This window comes from Symphodus melops (assembly GCF_947650265.1).
Source record: "Symphodus melops genome assembly, chromosome: 21".
NCBI classification, from domain to species: domain Eukaryota; kingdom Metazoa; phylum Chordata; class Actinopteri; order Labriformes; family Labridae; genus Symphodus; species Symphodus melops.
In genome coordinates, this window is record NC_136711.1 from 18978715 (window position 1) to 19005262 (window position 26548).

The window sequence follows — 26548 nt, forward strand, 5'->3', positions numbered from 1 at the left end:
GGCGGGTACACAGATTTAAATCGGCATGCCTGCTGTTGCCACGGTGACTTCGGGTGTTGCCTTACAGTTTACGCAGGAACAATCGAGGGGGGGAAAGGTCCTGAAGTCGGGGTACGGCCTCGTGGCTCTACTCTCATCACGAGTGTGTGCAGACCGGTCCAGAGCGGCTGAACTTTTTTTTCAGTGCAACTTTATTTGAAATTCGATGTAGGAACGAAGCGTTGCATGCTGCTGACCTGTTTTGAAAGTTTCTGTTTGCAGGCTTTAGAAGTGTCACGTAGCAATTTAAAAAAGCTTGCATATAGAAAAACTGACAGGACTTTAAATTCAGACGAGCTAGCGACTAACCCTGTCTGTATGCTATGTGGTACTGAGCAGGAAGTGAATAGTCGTTTTTAACTCCCATAAGAGAAGTAATAACATACATGTAAGTGTTTTTAGAGCAACTGAAGCTTTTCGTCTGAGGCCTTCGCAGTGGCAGTCAGGAATCCACGGTATAGATTTAGTTTCAGATTTAAGTCATATTTTAAACCATCTCGTGGTTTCACTATGAAATTCTCACAGCCTGTTAATTACCACCTCTCCTTTTTCATAAAGTATCATCTGCTTTAATCGACACCGCGTTAATGAAGACGTGAAGGTATCCCCTAGTGTGCCTGTCTGTCACGTCTAAATCTGTCAGACCACAGACTCACTGCATGTTAACCACACTCGCTTTTACTACATTCTTTTATAGCCTTTCGAGATTTTACATCAGTGTCCAGTTGCGGCTCGGCTCGGCCTCTCAGCGTCTGCTCAGACAGAGCGACTGACGCTCACAGGCACCGGAATAAAATCACGTTTTATGTGGAAGGAAACTGCATTTGTTAATTTTAAATACTCATCGTTTTAAGGTGCTGAGAGGCGTTCATGACAGGTTGTGAAACAGACACATTTAATGCAGATGTCTCTATATGAGCAACAACAGCATATCATACCTTCAAGTAGCAGAACTGTCTTTTTTGTGTCTTTTTTTTGTTGTTGTTGCCTGAAACCGTCAGCAGGTCATATTCAGATCAACTCATGAGTTGTTTCAAATTCCTTCACTGACTCCTGATACATCAAACAGTCGAACACTTCTTTGAATCTAAAGCTAACGCGTTATCCTTTTCTGAGAATAAACTTTCACTTTTCCTCATGCCTGTACTCGGCGAGCTAGCCGACCTGCTAATAACGTAGCATCAGAAAATGAAAGCTGATTGTGCTTCACAAGGTGACGTCCGGAAGGTTCTCGCCGGAAGCAAAGTACAGGAAGTGGTGACTCCTGCCGACGGGCTTGGGGGGGTGGAGGGGAGTGTGGGGGTTTAGTGGACACGCCTGGCTGGCCGTGGCGTCCGCCGTGTCGCTCACACTGAGGCCCTCTCGCCTCCCGTGTCAACACTGATGACTTCAGCGTGTGCCCTTATGAGCTCACCTTGCTAGGAGAGACGCAGGAAGTGGGATTAGAGTGGTGACAGTGTCAGGGGGGATCACTGTGTCGTACCTGCACTGGGGGGCTTTCATCTATTAATATGTGTGTGTTTGAGCGCACACACACACACACACACACACACATGCAGCTGCTAATACCTCAGGGTTATCTCTTTCACCTGTGTTTATGAAGATGATTCTCTGAACAGACGGACCTGTGACGGCCAAAACAAGCCACTAAAAGGCCATAAAAGCAGAAAACCCGTCCTGGGACAAAGTACAGTAAGACAACAAACATATTTAAAAACTACATTTTTGCATATTTGACTTTAACTGAAACCTTTAAAGCTTTCTGAAGTTCTTCTTCCACAAATGTCTGATATTTTTTTTAACAAGATCAAAATAATCTGCATTGAACTTTTAATGAGGTTAAACATAAAAACCCACTTCAACCTGTTGGTTTGGTCCCTTAAAATAAACAGTAATGTTGAAGACACAATGCATTACATCTTCAACCGCAAACGTGTTAAAGGTGTTGATTTAATCATTAAATAAATAAGGCAATAAACGTATGAATAAATGAGTTTTATCTTTAGCTTGACGAGAAACACCTACATTTTCTGAAGAGAAGAGTCGACTGATTAATCATCCAGCCGATAAAATCGGCCGATATTACCACATCCAGTGACTTTCAGTATCGGCTAAATTTGTTGCTGATTTTACTCGATTTATTTACCAGTCAAATAGCATTTAATTTGAGTACAATTGTAATAGCAGTTCCCTCGCTGGCTGTCACCAGCAGAGGGCGCTGTATAAATTACGGACATGCACAGTTATATTTCCACTTGAGTCACTATCTTCATTATCTTTTACACAAGTCTTTGATCATTGCATTAAAAGGGATCAACCTGGGTCTGCATTGATCAGAGGAAATGTTCGGCAAAATATTGGGATACATTTTTTTTAAACCCAATATCGGTATCAGCCCCCCCAAACAATCCCATATCAGCTGAGCTCCGACAGAGTCATTCATTGATAAGTGATGTAAACTTAACTTGGGATGTATTAAAAAAAAGGAAAAAATCAATTAATGCCTTGAGTTTGGATTATATTTTCGTTGCATTGCTCATACAGCGACATCACCAATAACCTCTATAATAACCTAATCAGGTAATCAAAGCCTAACTGACCAGCTGAGTTGTCAAGATCTGTCTCTCCGGGTTGATCTGGCCAAGAAGGCCGCAGCAGCTCACATCATGATAAACATGAATAAAAAATAATACTTTAAGAGCATCAACAATTAAAATATTCAAACTGGTTCACAGTTGAAGTGCAGGAGAAGATGTGGGAATACATAACAAATCACATTGTAATCACACACATTCAAAACACATCAGGCACCATCCAATGGTGTCATGTTGTTTTTGTCTTTCATGTCAGTGACAACTCAGGACTCGTTAAAAATACAAATATTTTAAGTGTTACGTGATTTAAAATGAAATCGAGATGTTGCTGTTTGTGCAAAACTTGTCAACTGAATCTAAACAAATTCAGCTTTTTTTTTTAAACAGTTGTGATTTCTTGGAAACACTGAAAACTCCATGACACACTGAAGAGGGAAGCTGTGCTCTTTCATTTTTAGTACTTTAAACACAAATCACTTTTTCTGTGATTGAGTAATCTTAACCTTTAAGAAAGAAACAAGTCAAACCAAGAGGAGTCATTTAGTGAAACTAATCAGCCATCAATAATCCTAAATAATATATTTTATTATATTCAAAATATGTTAAATTAAATATAAGACATGTAGTGGCCCTATTTGAATTGTCCTGTATTAACTCACTGATAAAGTGTTTACTGGCATTATTATCTAAATATCAAATATTTGATTATTAATTGAAAAAACGATATAAGAACAACATTATTGTTAATCATGTGATTTCACAAAATCTCCCCAGGGAGATTGATATATTTTAAAACTCTTCCTTTACATTAAATTTAATTCTTATTAAATATTTAAAATATTTTTACAGTCCCTGTTTTGTGTATGAGTGTGTGTGGTTAGTGTGTGTGTGTGTGTGTGTGTGTGTTGAGATGACGGACGTGTCTCTCTCTCTGTGTGAACCTATCACATCACGCGCCCTCTCTCCGTATCAGACCCACCTCCAACAATATGAGCGCTTACTAAATGTATATATCATAGGTTAGAAAAGTGAGCGTGTGTTTGAGTCACTGGCGGAGACTCCACGTTCATAAAGACGAGACAATCAGCTGCTCTGGTACAAAAAAAAAAAAAAAAAAGTTTGTACGTAAATATTCTCTTGATGGATCTATGTCTTAATATTATTTTTTTTCACGGCTGAGACTGAATCTTAAACTTTGTGGCCTGTCAGCGCGCTCTGGCTGATTTCTGTGAGGATAAAGGTCCAGACTGAGCTGCTTTGTGATATTTTTTTTTTTTTTAAAGTAACACATTCATTCTTCTGGACGCACGAGCGAAGCCTTATGACATTACGCACAGACCGGGATCGGGGCTGCAAATGGGCGGCATAGGTGGCAACCTCTACCTCAGTATGTTGAATGGGACTGAAACGCAAACTTTCTCAAAGAGCGCCGAAATCAACAGCCACCTGCACCGCAACGGGAAGGATCTAACCGAGTTTAAAATGGGGATTCAGGACGCGAGGTTCTACTACCCGGACTCTGTTCAGAGCGGGCAGGACTCTCTGACTCTGCCGTACCACTCGGAGCAGACAGTGGGAGGGTACGGAGCGCAGCCGGGCAGGTTTTACGCACAGACCCTGAGCAGCTGCCCCTACAGCGGCGTGCGCTCTCCGCCAAGAAGCGGAGCCGGCCAGGGTTATATCTCGGCGGCAGGAGATGGGTTCCCTACAGGCGGGAAAGACTTGTACTCTCCCTCTCCGGACAATTACCCGACAGGCTTTCAGCACGGCTACCAGCGACCGCCTCTCTACCCTCTACCTGGGCTACAGGTGTGCGGAAAGACGCAGGCTCTGCTTAATAACTACCCACTTTGGGCCAAGTTCCACAAGTTCCAAACCGAGATGATCATCACCAAACAGGGGAGGTAAGACTGACAGACACTAAATTATGTTCTTCGAAATAAAACCTGCAGGTTAAGCCGACGACCTGGGAGGAGAACTCGTTAGCCTGCCTGCAAAATTTCAGCAGAGAGGAGGTGATACGAACTGTAAATTACACACAACATTACGCACCGTCCGTTTTTCTTTTCACCGTCTCAGTTTATCCAAGAAATCAGTTTAACATTAACGATGAGCCCATCCAACTTCCCGTATGAAATTATTCTAAAAGAGTTTTTTTCTTTTTAAACTTAAGACACTTTATCTGATCTTCATGCTTAACTTTTCCTAACTCTCCTCCTAGAACTCAGTATAGCACATCACTGCTCAGGTAGTAACGGAGGTGTTGGCAGCTTTGGATGAGAGATGTAAAAATGATGAGAATGACCTTTGAACCACATGCACAGCAAATCGTGTTTGCACTTTGATGCTCCTGATTCAGAACAGAGTCACATATATGATGCATATCAGAAAAAAAATTGCATCAAGGGTATCTGCTCAAAATTAATACTAATACTAATTAATATGCTAAATATATGTGCACGTGCCACCTAAATGTGATAAATCTCTTTGTAAAAAATGGGATCGAATTCAAATTTTCCTCAGAGCTAAAAGTTAACAGTAAGATAAATTATGTGATGGAGCAAAATATCAGTTGCAGGCTGAGTTGCTGGAAAACATTTTGACACTTCAGTCTGACCTCCACACGCAGGGGTCCCCTCAATTTAACCCCAATTTAAGGAGGGCAATTAATAACAGCCTACTCTTTTTTTTCCTCTTTTTTTTGCACCACATTATAGTCCTAAAACTGTTTCTTTTATTGTGTCGAAGTTCAAGAAATCATGTTCTCCTTTCCGGTGTTTTTAATATAATTCGGCTCGTGAACATGTCATTAGATATCCCGTATTTACAAAGACTGATCCCACTATCAGCAGACTAACTCTGTGATGATTAAACCCCAACGTGCGTCTGCAGCAGGAACGATGAGACTGAAATTGGGATTTTAAAAACCATAAAAGCGTGCGCGTGTCTTCGCAGAGGGGAGAGAGGGAGAGAGAGAGAGAGAGAGGGGAGAGAGAGAGAGGGGAGAGAGAGACGGCGCTGCCGGGTCTTCTGATGGGTCAGCGAGCATGAAGACGCAGTCATGTCGATGAGGATTAATCGTGTAAAACGCGACACTTGTGTTTGACAGAAGGTTTCAGGCCACGCAGTTCTCATGGCGCGAGTCTGTTCAGAACACAAGTCCACTGTCACATAATATAGGAAAGTGATCGGCTTTATTTCCAATCAATTCACTTTTATTGTCATCGGAAACTTCACTCTGTTTTTTTTATCAACGTGACTTCAACTTGAAATTAACGTGAACTCGTCTGGTGTGCATTTGATGAATTTTAGAGCATGAAGGTGAATTTATTCGCTGCAGGTCTTCTTGCTATATTCCCCTTTGCTTTGCATGATTCTCGTGAGTGTTTCTGTTAGAGCAGAAGCAATTAAAATGCATTTTTTTATAAAGTCAGACAAGCTGCCTCCTGCAACTCTTAAAGTCATTTCTTCTTTTTCACTTATATTTAATCCAAAATTTGCAGAAATGCTTTACATCAATGTGACAACAACGTTTGCTTCATGGCTTTCAAAAATGTGTTTCTTTCTGATTGAAGTGTATACAAATGTGTGTGTGTGTGTGTGTGTGTGTGTGTGTGTGTGTGTGTGTGTGTGTGTGAGACATCTGTCATTCTTCTTTGTCTCTCTAAACACAACATTATTGGTAATCCATGCGAGTAAGGGTTTTCTTTCGACATGTTTACAAGCCAGAGCACATATGTAACACCGACACACACACGCGCACACACACACACACACACACACAGACGCACAGAAACACACTTCCAAACATTTTTGACACATAGTTTTTGTATTACCCGCAGCAGCAACAACAACAACAGGTTCGGTGAATTGAGTGTGAAGGTGTTTTCCTTCCACATGACACAAAAAGCAGAATTTTTCTAGTTGTGCAAAAACCACAAACCTCATATTACAAAAATATCAAATGATGAAAACATCCCCTCTCCCTTTTATCATGACACCCTCCCTCACATGAAGAGCTTTCATGAAAAAAAAGAACAGGTGATGAGTACTTTTTGAAGACATGGCAAAACTCCAACAAGATGTTGGAAAAGTTGAGCAGAGAAGCTGCACCACTACTGAGGCGACTTTCTCCTTAAAATTTGATCTTGGCTTCAGACTTCGACGTCAGTTTTGCTGTGATTTTTTTTTTGGGGGGGAGAAAGTCTGAGGGTCTGCATTGTTCATCAAAACCTCGCTATCTATAGGAGAAGAGGTAAAAGAAAGTGTAGAGAAAAGTAAGAGAAGGGTCAAACACCACCGAGCCTTCAGACGGCCACACCGAGGAGGTGAGGCCCCTTTGAAGTTCAGGAAGTAAAAGACTAGATTCTCTTTTTCTCCCCTTCAGCAGCAGATGCTCGGTGTACAGCCTGACAGATCTCTCAGAAGTTTTTCTCGTGTACCACACCTGGGCTTTGAAATCTGCAGACATTTTCAGGGCCTGCAGTGAAGGGAGGTGAATTTCATCTGCACTTCTCATGAGCTAAATTCAGACTGCCACAGCGGTCGGTCGGTGCCATTTGGGGCCCTGTGGTCCCCGCCGTTTGACTCTTTGCATTGAGGCAAAAGTCATCAACCATGCACACAGCCACACGGACATCACATCACCATTTTCTGCTCAGGACACATTAATAACGAACAACCAGAAAAAGGCTTAGTAGGCTCAAAATAATGGGACTTTCTGAGTCAAGTCAAGTGACTAAATCTGAAAATTGAAAGTGATGTTTTTTCCCTCATATCTTTGGTTTGACTTAATCTTCCGATCCTACACCTGGCGTGTGCTGACTATTGATATGAGTCAAGAGGACAAACTTTTCCCTACAGTAGTTTCCAAGAAGGTGCTTCATGTTATATTCAGCAGGTATTGTACATTGAAAGATGAAGAATGTGAAGAAGGCCTGCATGATATGACAAAAAAAAAACAAACAGGCACGGCGTTATCATCGCTCCATGTCGCAATAACAAAGTGCAATAAATGAACCAATAGTGAAGAGCGCTTACGACATATAAATCACAGTTTCTGCTTTTCTTCATGTGATACGCAATACCTGCATATCCGAAAAGGAAGGATTTTATTTTGTTGGAAATTGGAAGTTGTTCATCGAAAAGTTGCTGACATCAAGCTTTACTTTCATCTGACTGTATGAACATGATGTGAAAGCATCGCCCTCACACCCGGGCCTCAATCGATCCAGTAGTACAATATGCATTGCTTTTTCTTTTTTTTTTTAACATCCACAAACCTTCACATATAGAAGAAGCCCGTCCCAGTTTAAATTCCAGTCAGCAGCCCGGTGAGGCTGCAGGTTTTCATAAATAAAGGCTCCAATGATTTTTAGTGTTGAAATAGTTTGCGGATCAAATTAAAGGGAAAACACATCAACAACAAAAACGATGAACTGAAAAACGTCTGTGCAAGACGGACAGAAAAAATTAGTGTGATCGCGTGTGTGTAGGTATGTGTGTGTGTGTGTGTGTGTGTGTGTGTGTGTGTGTGTAAAACCACATAGTGTGAGCACGGCATCTCCGAGTCTCCTGCATGATGAGCTGCAGAGAGACTGAAGACACGTCAGTGAGCGACAGGAGGGACAGCGAGGACTCGGCTGCTTGTGCTGCTTTTAGAGACAGAAATAAATAGTCTCAGTAATAAACACAAACACCTCTCTCACGTGACATTTTAACCCTTTAACATATTCTTTAAACAAACACATTCTGATATGACTCAGCTTCATGTAGCAGCACACAGTTTGTTCTTTCTTATATTAACAGGTGTCCTGTATCTGTGTGGTGTTTACATCCGTCCCCAACAAGCAGAGTCATTTGATAGACGGAAGTGAAGAAGCTGAAGCAGCTCATTGATATTTTATTGTAATCTTTCCTAAATGTCGACCTGAGCTGTGTTTTTGTGAACGCTTGCGTCATGTTAGGAGTAAAAGTGTGATTTGATGTGCATCCATGTAATGAAAATCCTCAATCTGAAGAATGAAAATGTGACGAGAGCGCGCTAATAAAGTTCTGCTTACGAGCTGTGTTCTAGGAAGGAGACGGGTTTGACTATAAGTTTTACACATACCGACACCTTTCAGGGAATTAGTGCCTTGCTCTACGCTTCAGACAGACAGGATTCATGCTCATCTGCTCTCTCTGCTCCACTGAGTCCATCTCTGACATGAATCAGTTTGGTGGGGCTTTTTAAAAAAAAAACATTTGATTCATTTGGCTCACAAAGATTTCCAACTTTCATTTCTAACAAAGTGGAGATGAAGTTCTGTTGTCGGAGAAAAAGCAGAAAATCAGACGCAGGAATGGCACAAAAAATCAACATTATTGGGGAAGTTGAAGGATTACAGGTCATCTTCTGCCTTTATTGGTGTTTTTATTAATGTGAAATGTTTATTTGTGCAGAATTTAAAAAAGCTGATGAGTTTATATCTCCTTCTTTCATTTGATGAATAATCCAGTCTTTCCAAAGTAGGTACCACATGTCATATTTTAGACACTTTCACTTCTCGTCAACAAGGAAATTAAAGTGGGCGTCCTCTCTGTTGTGTCTGACATTGATCATGTCAATAATGCAGTTATTTTAAAACGATAATTATAATGTCGGAGACCAGATTTAAAGGAGGAAATTCTCGTAAAAAAAAACCCTGCAGATGCTGTTTTACTGTATTTTTTTTCATGGATTCTTTCTCCGTGTGGGTCTGAAAGCAGAAGTGGCACTATTTCAAGGTTTTGACAGAATGACTTGTCACTTCCTGTTCAGCTGTTTATGTGCGCATATGCAGCTTTTTGCAGAAACTTCTGGTGCCAATATCTTCACACAGTTCAACAAGAGTTTCCTCTCTCAGTGTCAAGACGCTTCTTTGAACGACTAACGTCCAGCACGTAGGCCCGGTCCAGTCGCTGCTCGGCGTTGGTGGTAACCAGCGTCGCTCTGTATTTAGTTTCCATGAGGGTTAAAAAGAAACGCTTGAGGTTGAGAGGGCTGAAAATATGCTTCTAATTTGGCGTGTGGTTAATTATACCAGCATAATCTGCAATCTTTCATTTTCTCCTTTGCAGCAGAGCTCAATTTATGTCTGTCACTTATGACCCCACATGCTCCATCCAGCTGCCACTAATACAATGCATGCTAGATCACCAAATGTGGATTCCTCCGCTTCTGAGAAATAGTCCCCAGTAAATGCACCTTTTCCTCTGCTGAGCGTTTTTGCGAGTAAAGAAATATTCTCCTGATTTGGAATAACAGGTGATCTTACAGAGAGCGTGTGTGAGATGAAGAGACAGACTTTGGTGGTTTTGGTCTTTTCAAAGTATTTGTTGATGATGAGTAATACGAGGCTATGAGGTATGAGGCAGGAAATCAGCAGTAGCTATCAGATTGCACGCTGCTCCACAAACGAGACATTTCAACACATCTAGTCACTGAATTCCTTCGCAGTGGGTCGATGCAGGTGCAGGAGCGTCCGTGTTAAGAGACCGCTTGTGTCCGGCAGCAGCTGTAGACTGGCACGTTTTCGTCACAGATGATCAGGCGCTCGCACGGTGACAAAAACTGGACCTGAACTCCTGTCCGGATGAATCAGCGTGTGCACTCATGCAGAAAAGTCCTCTCCCCGCTGAATATCCAGTTCCTCTTCTGTTCTGCCGTGCATCCCCAGGACAAACCCTCCTCCCCCTCCCTCCCTCTGCTCTTTCCTTTTCCCTTCCTCTAACCTCTGTTTCCCCCCGCGGTTTCCCCGATGTCTACCTAACCCCCCCCCCCCCCCCCTCCCTTTCACTTCCTCCCTCTCCTCAGCTTCCACAGTTTATTTTGATTTTTGTAAATGTCACCAGCAGCCGTACTGTCTCTGTATTACTGGCTGGTTCACCACACTCATCTGTTTCTATGGTATTCTCTCTGGAGGAGAAGAGGACAGTTATGAGTATTCATGTGCGTATGTATCCACCTGAATGAGGCTGAAGGGGCGGCAAACAGCCGGCTGTCATTACCGTCAAGTTTCCAGTAAACCACAGTGGCGTGGTGGCAGGTCGGTTAGGGAGGCTTCAGAGCTGCAGGTTTGATTCCCATTGGAGTCACAGCAGTGCACTTTTATGTTAACTAAATCTGTGTGCTTATCATTCATATCTGACTACTTTAATTTGTCCATCTGTAGTTATTATCTATCTATCTATCTATCTATCTATCTATCTATCTATCTATCTATCTATCTATCTATCTATCTATCTATCTATCTATCTATCTATCTATCTATCTATCTATCTATCTATCTATCTATCTATCTATCTATCTATCTATCTATCTATCTATCTATCTATCTATCACCAGTAATATGAAGTCCTTTTGGCCCCCACCCTCTCTCCTTTTGCATGATCTGATATTCAGATATTCTGGATTGCTGCTAGTTTAATTTACAGAAAACCAAACCAACTGAGTTTTTAATTTGTTCCCAGTCTAACACTGGTGCGTGGTCCGTATTGTGTACAGAAGCAAAACAGGCCATCAGCTGTTTGGTTGCAGATGTTGTTGATGCTGTTCAACAGTGAGAAAGGATTCTGTCTGACTCCAGTGAGAGCTGCACAGTAAGCCGTTTGTTTGTCTTTTAGAGGGAAGCAGGAGCAGACAGTACTGATCAGCAAAGATTTAAGATTTGACTTTACCTGACTAAGATTTACTACGACTGAAACTTGAAATAATAAAACCTCCTCAGAGTTGCACGATAGTCTTAACACTGTATATTCACCTTTAGTGCATTCGTGTCAATCAATCAATCAATAAACCTTTATTCATCTCGCTGACAGAGAAATTACAGGGTAGCAGCTCTACACCGTGATATGTAAATGACAGAGGCCCAACATTAATCTACCACGAGTGACACAAAGTGAGTGGCTTCTTTTGTTTTTCCCCCAGAAAGTTTTAGAAAATCCTACTCGCTCACTTCCTTCAAGAAATCCCTGAAAAACTCCGCACTTCAACATGGCCTCCGACCATGAACGCACTCTGTCCTCGTCCTCCAGGAACACACTGGGGTGCAAACATTTAGGCAGCAATATAATCCCATATAAAACAGGCGGCAGTAAAGCTACAGTATGCTTTAAAAACCAGAATGCCCCCGCACTGACTTCACCTGTACGCTCACTTGTTTTCATTTTCATTCACTTTTTGTTTCCAGTTTTTCTCTCTGAACTTTGTACACGAAGCCTGAGTGCCGCCCACTCATGCAAATACCCCTCTGTGATGTGTTTTCTATGGTTTCCCCCTTTTGCCAGATTTTGATTTCCTATAAATGGTTCTAATATCAGAATTGACAATATCAGACAGAAGTGGAAATACAATATGTACAAATGTTCTGTACATAGCAGAATGTATGAGGCGTCTTTTTCCTCTAACAAAAACACACTTTTACTTTCGCCTTTAAGCAGAATTTAAATCTGTTTAAGCGACACGGTGCGTTGTCTTCCTCGCATCAACACAAATGTCAGGGTCAGTAAGACGTTTCTGTCGGCACACATGTCACGCTACAGACATAACATTGATGAAAATGTCTTTAATGAAGACACAGGAAGACAGAACAGACAGGAGGGAGAGTGTGAAAAAGACTGAATGTGATTAGAGGGCTCATTTTGACTTTACAGTCAAAGTTCATGTCAGAGACTTTTTCGGGTTTACTGCAGTGAAAAAGTTAAATAAGCAGATTTTTTTTGTACAGTTTAAACAATTATTAATTTTATCTAAAGTGAAGGAGGGAACTAGAGATGAGGAAACAAACAGTTTGAAGTTTGGTACTGTAGTTTTTTTTTTTTTACTAAAACATCTGCACCTCTACTGGAGAATAAAATGATTATACTCTTTGCCAACCGTGATATCACAGAAGCAGAAACGAAAAACACTCGTTCAGATCACTCTCACTCCGTGTAGGAGGGTCGATCCATTCATACGCTGAGCAGCCAAGTTTCTGTTTTCACTTGTATTAAAGTCTGCGATGGAAGACGAGCCCTTTCACCTGTTCTCTGCGAGCTGTTGCCACTATTAAGTTTCAACAAGAACTATGATTGATTGTTAAACTGGACTCGCCATGTAGCCAAAAAGACCCAACTGGGAGCGCTAAGGGCAGGGTTTTGTCTTACCGCCGAAGGGTAAGAGGAGTGTGCGTGGGCGTGTGTGTGTGTGTGTGTGCTCAGTATACAAGCTTTAAGGAGACACCATTCAGAACACATTTGACCATAAAAACTGATCGAAACGTCCGACTTCTTAGTCTTCTTCTTCTCAATAAACCTGAATTACAAATGAAATATGACTTTTCACTGTGGGCGCGTCACTAACGGTTTGTCAGGAGGTTTAAAACCCGCCTCAGCTCTCAGCCTGTCGTTAGGTCGACTTAAATTAGACTGAGACCGCATTTCCAGCATGGAGGCTGCCGACGATGAGTCTCTCACACTTCCATGAGTCCCTATTTGAGATGTTCCCTTCATGACATCACAAAGGGCAGTTAGCCCCTCCCCCAGGTGGGTGACACTCCCACAGCTAGGTGTTTGTTCTGCCCTCTGAGTCTGCCTGCTCACTGTGAACTACAAGTCATGGAGCGGGAAAGCACTGAGTAATCCAAGACATTCCAGGGAGGGGGCGTGGTCAGACACAGCTCATTTACATATTTAAAGGTACAGACACTGAAACAGCCTGTTCTGTGCAGGGCTGAAATAGAGGGGGTTTTTTGGAAAAACTTTTGAAAAGAGCTCTGGGACTTATTTAAAAATGTTAAAAGGGAGGATCTTATAGGACTTTCCATGATTTTTTAATAACCGCATTTGACACCTGATTTGTATCAAAATGTTTTAGCTGGCTTTATAAAAACCAACATGTTTGGGATTTTACAGATTGAGGCAGCAAACCCCCAACGACACACATGCACACCACACACCTCGTAGTCTTATACACACTCTTATATGGGCCTTGCAGGTTTCCCATAAGCCTGCTTGAAGTCGCCTCGAACACATCATCTCTTTACACACCTCACTTGTTTTTACACCTCTAAATGACCAAACTGCTTCAGGGAGGATGCTGTGAATCTAAATGAGGATCAATGTTTTGTAGTTTACCTGAACAGCACTGCGTAAATGTCAGATTCAAGAAACAAGACTGAAATAATAGATTTTTTTTTTATCCCTTGTTGACTGAGGGCACTTTGTTGTCGTGTGTCGACTGTTTGAGGCTTGAGTAGATAGAGTGGGGAATGACATGCAGGAAAGAGGCCACGGGTCAAATTAGACTCGGGGACACAAGCTTTTGAGGGCTTCAGCCTCTGTACATGGTGCACGCACTAACCACCAGGCTACAGGCGCCCTGACTGTTTTGTTTTTTTACAACCCCACACCAAAGAGTGTTTCAGAAAAGAGAGCAGAGGGCGTTTCTGAAAGGAAGTCTTTTTTTTTCTCTTTTTTCTGTATTGTCTTTGCACTCTTACATTGATTAAATATAGCTGCAGTAAACACTGTATAGAAAAACAGGTATCAGCTCCAAACCACCCTAAACATCTGTAGCCTGTTGTTCAAAAAGGATCTAACATGATTAGAGTTATTAGAGATTAGATTCATCGTGAAATCGGATTGTTCAAAATTTCAAACATGGGTTACGTAATCACATAGGATCAGGATCTCAAACTGATAAAAGCTCCAGTTTGTGTTATTCAGAACTTTGTGTGGGATCACTGATCCCACCTGGATTACAGGGGAAAGAGTACAGAAATGTTTAAAGTGCCCAATTAAAACAACATCTGAAGCAGCTGTGAGGATCTTTCTGTTTGTGTGGGGTTTGGTGCCCCCTGTGGACAAAGTATGTCATGTTTAGTCCTCTTAAAATGCTGCTAATCTGGATTTGGTAGTCCTCAAAAGCCTAAAAAAACATGATAGGATCAGGGTGATCTTATCCAGTGTTTCTTTGAACCATCAGGAGAAAAGGGAGCTGGATTATCTGATCCTGAATCATGGTAGAATAAAAAGGGGACAATCCAGATCGTTTGTATCCGGCTGAAACTTTTTGAACTATTTGGCTCTGGATGCAAACGCTTCATTTGTTATATCAACACTCTTTGACACAACTTGAATCTAAAAACACATATTGTGCTGCACACAATGTGTCATTGACAAAGGGGTGGAGGCTGCTGCTGGTTGTCCATTACTCATTACAAATGCTCCACAGCCTCAGGCTCTGTTAGCAAGTGTAAAACAGTTGGGCCAAATGTCAAACATGTTGCCCTGATTTTTATTAACACCAACCACACACTCGTGACCCCAAATTGACCCATAGTGCAAAGCGCACTCACACACATGCACAAAGAGAGGAGAGAGAGAGAGAATTGATCAATGCTCGCGCATCGGTTCGTATCTGACTTTTTGCAGAGGGTATTTTAAAGTGGAAATGATCATTTCAGGAGAATTTTTGCTTTTCTGAAGCATAAATACTCGAGACAGACTCAAACAGCTAGCCTCGTGTCCGCCCATAAAACCTCTGAGTCACGTTTAAATATTTAGTCATTGTCCTCACTGGTTAAATCCTGCCGACCTTGGTGACCTTACGACCTCTCCTCTGACACAACCAGCATTTTTGGTTGTATGATTGTAATGAAACTGAGTACAGAAACTCGTTGTTTCCCAGGGGATTGGTTCTTCCTCAACGCTCTTATGAGCCACGTTCAGTTTGGGTTGATTTTGGCGCCCCCTGTGGAAATAAGTGGAAATGACTCATAGAAATGCTAGTATGACTATAAACGTGAGATACCTGTTTGCGAAGGTGAGCAGCTTCGAGCCATAGCTTTATATTTAGACTCAGACATTTGACAGACAGACAGATAGATGTAATGTTTTGTTTGTTGTTTCTTCGCTCTGTAAAATGTAAACTCCTCACGGTTGGTAATCCAGAGGTTTTAAGTGCTTCTTTATCAAGTCTCTGCTGTGTGCATGAACATGACTGTCACAAGGGTCCTTTTGAACACACGTGTTTGTGGCGTGTTTGTGGTTTTGTGTGTTTGGTGTCCACGGCCTATATGTGTGTGTCTTTTCCTCTCCTTCCTGGGCTGCGGTGCCCGGGGACACCCTGACCTCCCGGTTACCCCGTCTCACTGAAGCTCTCTCTGACATAGAAATAAATTCAACATGTAAAGCTCCAGCAATCAGAGGCAGCTTCGCAGCCATCTTTTATTAACAGCAGCATTAAAAATTCACTTACGCTCCCGTCCCCTCGACCTGTCAGACATCCCCTCCACTTCTCGTCCATTACTCGCCGTTCTTCAGCGGGTGGAGCAGACGTAGTGTGAGTGAGCGTCTTCAAGGTCCAAACGGGAGACGCAACGTCCCCTTACCTCCATGCATTAAAGGTCCTTTACAAGCATGGGAAATATCTCGAATGACATGGAGGGATGTGACTTCATTTTTACCACCCGACTTAGAAAGAACCAAAGAAATATGAATGTTTCTTTTCAGGTCTCTTTTATTATCACCATGAATCTCTTTTCCCGTGACGTGATGTCTCAGTGTTCTGTTGGATTTCTTTCATGGGGAAGCCCTGTGTTCATGAATGATACTTTAATAATACAAATACTGTACCCTCTCAGTGGGGTCAGACCCCCCTGGTAGCTCTCCTACATGTATTTAATATGAAGACATAAACACAGACTTTGAGCGTCTCTTCTGGCTCAGGTGGAATTTACAAGAAAATTACTGTCAATCTAACTAAAAATAAAACATTTGCTCGAGCAACTCTTTTACTATTGTTGAAAAAACCAAATTCTGTTCTGACCACTCAAAGCTCTTTTGATAGCAGAGGTGACTTTAGAGATATATTCTGTGTTTTTCATCAGTGAATTTTTTTGTCCTACTTAACTTTTGAAGCTTTGATTGTTTTTGATTCTGAGAATATAAAACATCTTTGAGGAGAATTGACAATTAAATTATATAATTTTCTGAAAGTAATGAAGACATACAGTAACTAACCATGTTTTCGCCCTTTGTGTCTCTGCAGGAGGATGTTCCCCTTCTTGAGCTTTAACATCAGTTTTCTGGATCCGACCGCTCATTATAACGTCTATGTCGACGTGATCCTGGCTGATCAGCACCACTGGAGGTACCAGGGCGGCAAGTGGGTCCAGTGTGGGAAAGCAGAGGGAAACATGCCAGGTACGTTCACGTCACAACACAAAACAAAACCCACAGTTAGAAATAAGGTATTTTTCTGCTTTATTTTAAATACTTTTAAGCACGTTTTCACAATTTTTTGTCACACTTCCTTATGCTTTCTAACCAGTTCAAGTAAGTCTCGGAGCTGTGTGAAGTGTCTTGTTGTAAATCCACTCTGATCCTGTATTTGATCATGTCTATAAACCCCTCTATTTCAGCCCTGCTCAGAACAGGCTGTTTCTGTGTCTGTAGCTTTAAATATGTAAATGAGCTGTGTCTGACCACGCCCCCTCTCTGGAAGGGCTCGGGTGTACTCGGTGCTTTCTCGCTCCATGTCCTATTGTTTACAGTGAGAAGGCAGACTCAGAGGGCAGAGCAAACACCTAGCTGGGGGAGTGTCACCCACCTGGGGGAGGGGCTACTGCCCTTTGTGATGTCATGAAGGGAAAATATCCAGATGGGCACACGTTCTGAAAAGTGGAGCAGGCAGAAGACGGAGAGGATGGACTTTTCTCATCATTGGAGGGTTTTGTAGACAGACTAGAAACACATGTTAAAGTTAGAGGAACATGGAGAAGATTTTACAAATGATGTGACCTTTAAAAGATATTTGAGACACGCTATATCTAAATTATTGATGCAATTTACCGTTATTCAGAGAAATGCTTTTCTTTTTTTAAAGCTTTAGTAGCTTTCAAGTAAAACTCTGCTGGATTACCCAGAACTATAATGGCACGTGAACCTGTTGCACTTTTCCAGCAGCAATGTTAAAAAAATGCATAATTAGTACTTTCACTTTCTGGCTCTAAAACTGTATTTATATATTTAACCAACGGCAGGTATTTTCTCCTCCTTCTGTCGTTGAGTGTTTCGTAAATTTAAAAGATGATAAGCTGAGAAGTTCCCTCCAGAAACATCTGCTCTTTAAGAATATAGCTGTGTACGTCTTTCACCGTGCTGTTCCTTCCATATGAAGCAGCATGTGCTGGAGATGCGCTCAGAGCTTCTTAGTCCTTTTCTAAACACGATTTTATTCAATCAAACACTTACCCTCAATGCTGGACAAAAACAACATGTCCACATTTACTTTAACCGGAGTTCCAGTAGCTGAGAAAATACGATGAAATGTGCTCAATCGATGAGCCAGAGACGTGCAGGTCCTTCGGTTCAGCTCAGTGTAGCAAGCAAGAGGCTGAGGAAGTGGTTTATTTTAGCAGCGATGTTTCAGACCTACATGCATTCAGTGGGGTAACCAAGATGAGCATCATGATGCACACGTAGCGTGAGAGGTTTCTGTGGACATTTTGATATTGCTTTTGTATTTCTTGAAGTCAGCAGCCTCAGAGTTGTTGATAACCGAATCTGTAAACAACATGAGGAAGTGAATATTTGGGGTGAAACATTCCTGAACAGCCACATTGGCTACAGTGTAAAGATGAAGGTTATAAGCCGCTCTTATAAGCCGCCATTTCTCCTTCACTCTTAAGTCGAGGTTCTGCACTGAAAATGGATTTGGTTTGAAACTTTTGCTTCCTTCAGCGTCACAAACTTAAACTATTCCTCCCCGTTCTCGCTTTTTAAACTAAACCAAAACCGATCAAGACGACTTTTATTTTGTAAGTGATGAACCTGAAGCCACGACAACTTGAAGAATAGGAACTGAAGGTGTTGTGAAAAGGTGACAGCTGATGTGTTACGTTAGTGGAAACTGTGGTGAAACAAGTTCACTCTATTAGATTGAATAGTTTTATGTGTGGTGTGCTGATAGAAGGTTAGCAGGTCAATGTGGTCACGCTGGGAAAAATCACAGTTTGAAAGCTGTTAACAGAAAACAATGATGTCGAAATCTGACGCTTCAGGTCAAATATTATAGATGTTTCTCTTACTATGATAAATATTAACAGTCATCATCAATATTTACATCTAGGGTTGCATATTTTAAAATGTTTTACAGAGATCTCAGCATGTGTGCACCACTCACCGCTGCACTGTTGTCTCCTTCAGCCTTCGACATGTTTGTCTTAGTTTATCTTGTGTATATTGGATGTTGCACTCTTCGTACATCGAGGTCTCAAAAGTCCAGTTCCTCGTCTGTGTGAGCACACAGGGTTAATAAATCGCATTCTGATTCTGATGTGTGCATTCACTTCCTGTATCTAATATTCATAAAATATGAGTAAAACTGCAGGTTTGCAGATATGACTGATGTTATAGATGCTTCTTGAAGTGACTAACGTGTAAGTCATTCTGCTTGTAGTTTTGTGTTTACTGTGCGATAAAAAGATGTGAAATACCTCCTAATTGTTGTTCTCGTTTCCTCCTATACAGGGAACAGGATGTACATGCACCCCGACTCTCCAAACACCGGGGCTCACTGGATGAGACAAGAAGTTTCCTTCAGCAAACTCAAACTCACCAACAACAAGGGCAGCACCAATAATGTGGCACAGGTAATGTCCACCGTTCTCTGGCTGACACCGTCACCGTCATTAAAATCGAATTTTTACATTTTTTTACACAAATTCCTGTCTAAACCAGTTAGGTTGCCCCCTGCTGGCCGTTAGAAAGAATGCAGGTTTCAGATTGGCTTCACTTCGACGTGGAAACTACGTCCACCTTTCTTTTTCTTGTTTTTATGAATATCTGCACATCTGAATATCTTGTTAGACTCCTACTTATGACTTTTCTTCTTTTCTCACATCACATTCTGTATTTGATGGTTTTCATGATTTCTATCAGATGAAGATAAAGATGTTTACACAGAACAACATAATCAAATCTGCCCTTTCTCTCTCTCTCTCTCTGTCTCTCCTCTCCAGATGATCGTGCTCCAGTCGCTCCACAAGTACCAGCCTCGTCTGCACATCGTGGAGGTGAAGGAGGACGGGTCTGAGGACCCCTTCCTGTCAGCCAAAGCTCAGACCTTCATTTTCCCGGAGACCCAGTTCATCGCTGTCACTGCTTATCAGAACGCAGACGTAAGGCAGATCTTGTGGTCAACCTCAGCTCAGTGTTCTTATCAAATTTAACCTGAGAAGAACCCATTCAACTTCTGACTTCTTTCTATATTTTTTCTCACATTTTGCACAATCTGTTTCTTTACATTCTGTTATTTACACACATAAACGAAGCACTCAAATCAAAACAACACCGTCTTATAACTTCTCTGACACCATCTTAATGGGATCTATCCAGACATCAATGATTCATGTCGGAGCCCGTGCTTTACAATCATTTATGCATCATGTATGAAAAATTCACTCTGTCATTTTCATTCCTACAATCTGCTATAAGTGGAAGCACGGGTTTGTGTACAGTAGCAAAGTTCAACGAAGAGTCACGTCACCTCAGCTGACCCGAGTACAGCAGCTCAGCCGTGTACTGTTTATCTATGACAGCTGTTCAGTATGAAACATTTCTCTATGTAACTCAATCACTGTATACATACAGTATCTATGTGTGTGTGTGTGTGTGTGTGTGTGTCAACCTGATGGTTTAAAACGTCTCTTCAGCAGCAGCAAGAAAATAAACTGGCCGTGATCCTCATTAATTATTAGTCAGTGACCTCGTCTCTGTCTGCGCTCTTGTTTCTCCGACATGGTCGCTCACTCCTTCTCTTTCTTTCCTCTCACTGCCCTCCTCTTATTCCCCCCCGCGCAGATCACGCAGCTGAAAATAGACCATAACCCCTTCGCTAAAGGCTTCCGCGACAGCTACGACACGTAAGTAATAAATAAAAAAAAGTGTTTGTAGCAAGAAAAAGCAGAAGCTGTGAGTGGAACGCATCTTTATTTGAATGTTTGCGGAGGATCGCTGCATGAGCTTAAATGTGTGAGTGCTCTTATTTGAATATTGGATATAGAAGAAATGACTGCGCGGTGCGAGCATGCTGCAGCAGGGTGTGGGGGGCTGTGAGATGTTTGATAGATAAGTTTGAGGTTTGCTCAGGAAATAACACCTTCTTTTTCTCTCTCTTCTCACACTCTATACCGCCCCCCCCTCCCTCCCTCCCTCGCCATCTTTCTCCCTCCCTCCTCTTTCCTTCTGCCTAGGCTCTACGCTCCTCCTGACTCTGACCGCCTCACCCCCTCCCCCACGGAGAGCCAGCAGCTGCTAACAGGGAGCTGCTACCCCCAGGGCTTCTTCTCGGAGCAGTACATGAGCCCCCTGCCTCAAGGCCGTTTCAGCATGGGCCAACAGCGCAAAGACCCCTCGCCCAGTCCTGGTCCTCACAGCCACTGGTACCTGCCTCCTCAGCAGGGTGTGACCCCCAACCGGCTCGACTTCCCTTCTTCGTACGAGGGGGACTTCTCAGGAAACAGTTTCTACAAGCCTTTCCCCCTGCAGACATCCGCTCACCACGCGCTCAGCTACTACCCTGAGCATCCTTTCGCGTCGACGAGCGTGTCCGTATCAGGAGCCACCTCGGCGGGCTGGACCACCAGCCGGCCCACCCCTCAGTACCTCAGCCATTCGAGCAAGCACGGCCCCAGTCTGGGCTGGTTCAGACCCATATCGTCCTCTTCTTCCTCCTCATCTTCTTCCACATCACCCGGGAACCCCAGGCTGCACCCTCCCCTGCTCCTGGAGCCTCTGCAGACGCCCTTGCTGCAGGACAAACCTAAAGACTCTGTGGAGAGGGTGGCTGAGGACCCCTGGCTCGAGCCCACCTCTGTGAAATCGGTGGCCTCAGCGGACTCGGGCCTGTTTGAGGGCGGCGTCGGGGACAACAAGAAGAGGAAGGTGTCGCCATACACGTCCAGCACTGAAAACTCCCCACCCCCGCGCAGCGGAGAAGTCTGTGAGAAAGACAGCAACAGCGACGCAGACTACTACGGCTATTACACCCACTGATGACCTCACACATACCACCTCATGCATCACCAAGTCTCTCCCAGCATCCTCTCCCAACTTCCTCTGTCCAGTCAGGACTGGAAAAAAATCTGTTTCTGCTGCAAAAACAAACAAAAAAATACAAGAAGAAGACAGCGAAATCAGACCACACAGTCTCTAAAGTCTCCACTTAAAGTGTCAAACGATCACAGGAGGAACTTTCAAGGTTACTGTCAAACTTCTCGTTGAACAGAAGTGGAAGTGACTGGGACGCTGCCCTACAGTCACATAAACACCATGCACACAAACAGACCTGTGACTTTAGCCTCCGAAGCATCTGGAGATTTGGGGGTGAAAAAATGATCTGCATATCTGCTTGCTGACAGACGCCTGAAGGGCTTGTCTGTTCTTTCTGCATCAAACACTCCCTGTGTCTCTTCTGCTCGCTCGTCTCCATCTCTCACTTCTCACCTTCAGCCCTTCACACACACTCCCACGGTATGCTCACGTTCATTTCCCCCCCATGATGTTTTCTGAGCAGACATATTTAACTCACTCCTCATCATGTGCAGTGCAGCGCAGCGCCCACCAGTGGCCACAAAGCAGCATAACGGGCCGACAGTGAGGAGGCCAGAGTTGTGTGAGTTAACTAATGTCAGGAGGTTAAGAAGGTTTAGTCTGCACATGTTCTCAAGTGCTACTGCTAATCTTTCCCAATCCAGCTAGGACGAGCTTTTCTCTGTGTGAATGTGTGTGTGTGTGTGAGAAAGAGAGAGAGAGAGAGAGAGAGAGAGAGAGAGAGAGAGAGCTCGTGTGCAGAAATAGCAACTCCTCACACCTTAACATCCAACAGGAAATCGATAGAACGTCAGACTGATTTTGCAGCAAAAAACATTTGTTTCTGTTTTGCCCGTTAACTTCTGACATTATCGCCTGCTGTCCAGTGATCAGCACTTTACACCCGAAACACAGAATATCAGAATAACAAACCTCTATAATCTCTTATTTATCTAAACATGTTACGGAAGAGGCAAAGTTCACACACAAAAAGCAGCTCAAACTTAGAGAAAATATTTGGAAATGTTTGCAGCAGGAGTTAACAAGACCAGCTGGCATCTTCATGACAAAGACTGCCCAGGCCTTTGCTACAACCAGTCGATGTGAAAACGCTCCTGTCACCACAGACAAAGCCCCGGATCAATAGCAGCATCGATGGCGACGTAACCGGAAAACAGTATTGGCAGAGGGAAGCGTGAGCGCTTTAAACACACAAATAAACACAGACAGCAGACGTGCATGAGAGGAAAATCATATCAATAGCAACAACTTGAAATTAGTGAATATATTGTGTGAGATTCTGCATTATTCTCTCCCCCACTCCAAATACAGTAGCTGCAGAGAGTAGGAGCTGCAGACGTGTAAAAAGTGGGTCAATCAGAACGGCTCCAGACACCTGCTGTAGGTAAACAGAGGAGGCAGTGTCACGAGAGGAACAGGAAGCACAAAGTGACCAGACAGACACAGGATTTCCCCCTCTGGTCCTCAGGCGGATCATGTTGTGACAGCAGGGTGACAGAGGACCCGCTCTCCGCCCGGTGACAGAGATGAAGAGTGAGGCCGCAGTCGGCGCCAATCACAGATCTGCTCCTCATTCCTCGCCAGGTGTGCTAATGGCGGCAGACAACACTGGGGGCGACAGTCAAGCACTTCCTCTGTGTGCGCAGCAGGCGCGAGGCCTCGATCAGGGCATTCAATTACTTCAAATAACCAGCAGTCACTTTTATACACAGCGATACTGATTTACTGAGCTGTGATTTCTCAAGTCCTTTGTACTAACATGTAACATTCAGAGTCTTTTCAAAAAAATATTTTGACCTTTTTCAAATTTCTCGAGGACCTTAGGTCTCACTCATGCTGCAAGAGCTCGAATTTCAAATGTATGATGGAGTATTAGATCCACATAAAAGGACCAAAATCTGAGATTACAAAAAGTTGTACCGACATGAAAGTGAGTTTAAAGTTGTCGTTTTCTGATCTTTTGAGAGTGAAAAAAAAAAAGTCGTCAGTATGAGAAAAAAAGTCACAAATTCATCAGCTAAAATCATGTTGAATTAACCTCCTCTGTTTTTGTCTCGTTTGTGGCGCTTATACTCCATCATTACAAAAAGGTTGAAGGTGGAAATTTAAAAGTTTAAATGGTAAAAATCTGATCAACTTTTAAAGAGATGCACAAAAAAAACTGACTCTCCTGCAAACATGATTAAAATAAATAAACCAGGAAAACAAACATGAAACAGAGAAAACCTTGGTGAACGCGACAAGAACTCCTTCATGTGTCTGTTAAGAGATATTGTCCAATAAGAGGCAACCAGGGAAAGTTCTGCTTCAGATCTTGTTTCTGTTCACAAAAAAATTAAACTTCTGTATGACGAGGAGACGTTGAGCTTAGATTAGTTTACCTTAGCGTGACTAGCACTTAAAGACTAAAAGCTAAGGGAAACGGCTAACTAGCTTAGCATTACAGTGTTCGCATTGCAGCCAAAGTGCAGCATGCCATTTGTGGACTTGAGCTTTTATAAAAATAAAACAACCAAACGGTAATGTGGTAATGTTTGAGCCTGAAGGTGAACATAGGTAAAAAAAAAAAAAAATCATATACCGACATAAAAATGTAAGCTGAGCTGATTTTATAAAACGATCTGGGCTTAAACTGAAGCTTCTGAAAATAAGAGAAAATAAAAAAACCCCTCAATGCTGCGAGCACAAAAATGTTCCTCATGGGCAAATATTAAACTGAAGGGATAGTTTAATGTGGTGATGCTGGAAATGAGGACTTCTGCTATTTAGAAAAAGATGAGGATACATCATGTATCTGAAGGAGGTTATCAAATGGACAATTGGTTTTAAGTGCAATTAACAAAATGAAATTAGTTTTAAAGAGGCAGCGATCTGAGTTTTTTATTCGCTCGCAAGTTAATGGACAGTGTCCACTGTAGTTGGTGAGTGAGCCTCACTCTTCATGTGTCTCATGTCAAAGAGCAGACACCTCATGAACGCCCCCTGCTGGATCATCTCAGCACTCACAATCAATTTCAAGTTCAAGTTCAACCTTCAATACCTCCGTTTCCCATGAGTCTCTGCTCCCCTGTCCCCTTCATGTGGCGCCGGGACAAGAAAAGACTGTGTGAGTGAGACTCTGTAAAATAGGAGCAAAAAGAGGGAGACGAGGTCGAGCAGCAAGCGTGTTTATTATGTGTGTGTGTGTGTGTGTGTGTGTGTGGTCCATGTGCACTGTTAATGTCGAGGGAGAAAATAACCTCCGAGCTGATGAAATGTGATGCATAAAAATAAGAGATTTCTGAAGGGTAAAATTGTTATTTATTAAAAGGTGGCATAATTGTGTATTGTACTGTTGTTTTTTTTATTCATGAAATTAAAGCTTACACATAAACAAAAAAAAAACAAAAAAAACATGCGTGGCTTTTTTTTTTTAATGTGAAGGCCTAAAAGCAAAATTAAATTATATTTTAAAATCCAGGATGTTTTTATTTTCATTTCAAGAAAGTTGATTTAAACAAAGACTTTCCGTTTGTCAGCTAGATGTAGTGATGAGGACAGTTTAAAATTTGAATACAGTATGTACACGTTTCCAACCAGCTGGATATTCATTCACTACTAACCACATGAGAACACTTAAAATTTCTTCTCTCCTCATTTAAATGCTGTACGTAAGTCATTATTTTATTATCAATAAATAATATACTCAAAAACAGAAATAGAAAATATTCTAATTATCGTGATCTATGTGAGCAGGTTTGATTTGTATTATTTAAACATCCTCCAATCCAATGAAGTCCCAGACACGGAGTACTTCATATGCGTTAAAGGTCAGATTTTCTCTCTCTGAAGTGTGTTGTTGTAAATCCACTCTGATCCTGTATTTGATCATGTCTATAAACCCCTCTATTTCAGCCCTGCTCAGAACAGGCTGTTTCTGCGTCTGTAGCTTTAAATATGTAAATGAGCTGTGTCTGACCACGCCCCCTCTCTGGAAGGGCTCGGGTGTACTCGCTGCTTTCTGGCTCCATGTCCTATTGTTTACGGTGAGAAGGCAGACTCAGAGGGCAGAACAAACACCTAGCTGTGGGAGTGTCACCCACCTGGGGGAGGGGCTACTGCCCTTTGTGATGTCATGAAGGGAAAATCTCCGAACGGCCTGTTTGAGCACACATTTTCTGAAAAGTGGAGCAGGGAGAAGATGGAGAGGATGGACTTTTCTCATCACTGGGGGGTTTGTAGACAGACTGGAGACACATGTTAGAGTTACAGGAACATGGAGAAGTGGAATTTACAGAATATGTGACCTTTAAATCATTAATTTAGAAACTTAGAAGGGATTTTGATGCTTTATAAATACTGTAAAGGTCTGGAAGGGGGGCGGCATTTACCCCGTTTGTTCCTCGGATCAAACTTTTCTTTTCGGCATATTCTGTCCTGCAGTGTGACACGCACGCATGACGTGCCAAAATTAAATACCAATGTCATGTATAATAAGATTAAATGAAGAATATGATAATTACTGACCAGTATGAAAGGCAAACGTCTTGTATAGCAGTCCTTCTCGTCATCAGCGTGCTTTACTGGCGCTCGTTTCCAAACAAACCTGACTTAAATCAAATGACCTCGATTCAATTGGTCGTCTTGTGTTCCCCATTCGCTAATTCAGCCCTGACCATCTTCTTATAAAAACAGTTAACTAACTGAGGAGAGTACATGATTTAACATTTCGTACGCTAACATAGTCGACCTGTTGCTAACCCCGAAAGAGAAAGATTTTAAGTCACTCGTTCATTTCAACGTCTGCACCGTGTGCA

General features: G+C 42.4%; 1 protein-coding gene across 1 annotated transcript; it reads left to right on the top strand.

Moving 5' to 3' along the window:
- The first annotated feature begins 3633 nt into the window (after positions 1–3633).
- Positions 3634–26463, top strand: tbx21 (T-box transcription factor 21). The gene is made up of 6 exons (XM_079372590.1): positions 3634–4537; positions 16687–16841; positions 19170–19291; positions 19661–19819; positions 20502–20563; positions 20894–26463. The coding sequence occupies exons 1-6, from the start codon at positions 3990–3992 to the stop codon at positions 21693–21695; spliced, it is 1848 nt and encodes a 615-aa protein (XP_079228716.1). The 5' UTR covers positions 3634–3989; the 3' UTR covers positions 21696–26463.
- The last annotated feature ends 85 nt before the right edge of the window (positions 26464–26548 follow it).

Bases quoted from the DNA above. Each gene is read 5' to 3' on its own strand.
- tbx21 (XM_079372590.1), top strand. From the start codon at position 3,990: ATGGGCGGCATAGGTGGCAACCTCTACCTCAGTATGTTGAATGGGACT. The intron at 4,538-16,686 runs GTAAGACTGACA...GTGTCTCTGCAG, and splicing joins ATCATCACCAAACAGGGGAG to GAGGATGTTCCCCTTCTTGA. The intron at 20,564-20,893 runs GTAAGTAATAAA...CCTTCTGCCTAG, and splicing joins TTCCGCGACAGCTACGACAC to GCTCTACGCTCCTCCTGACT.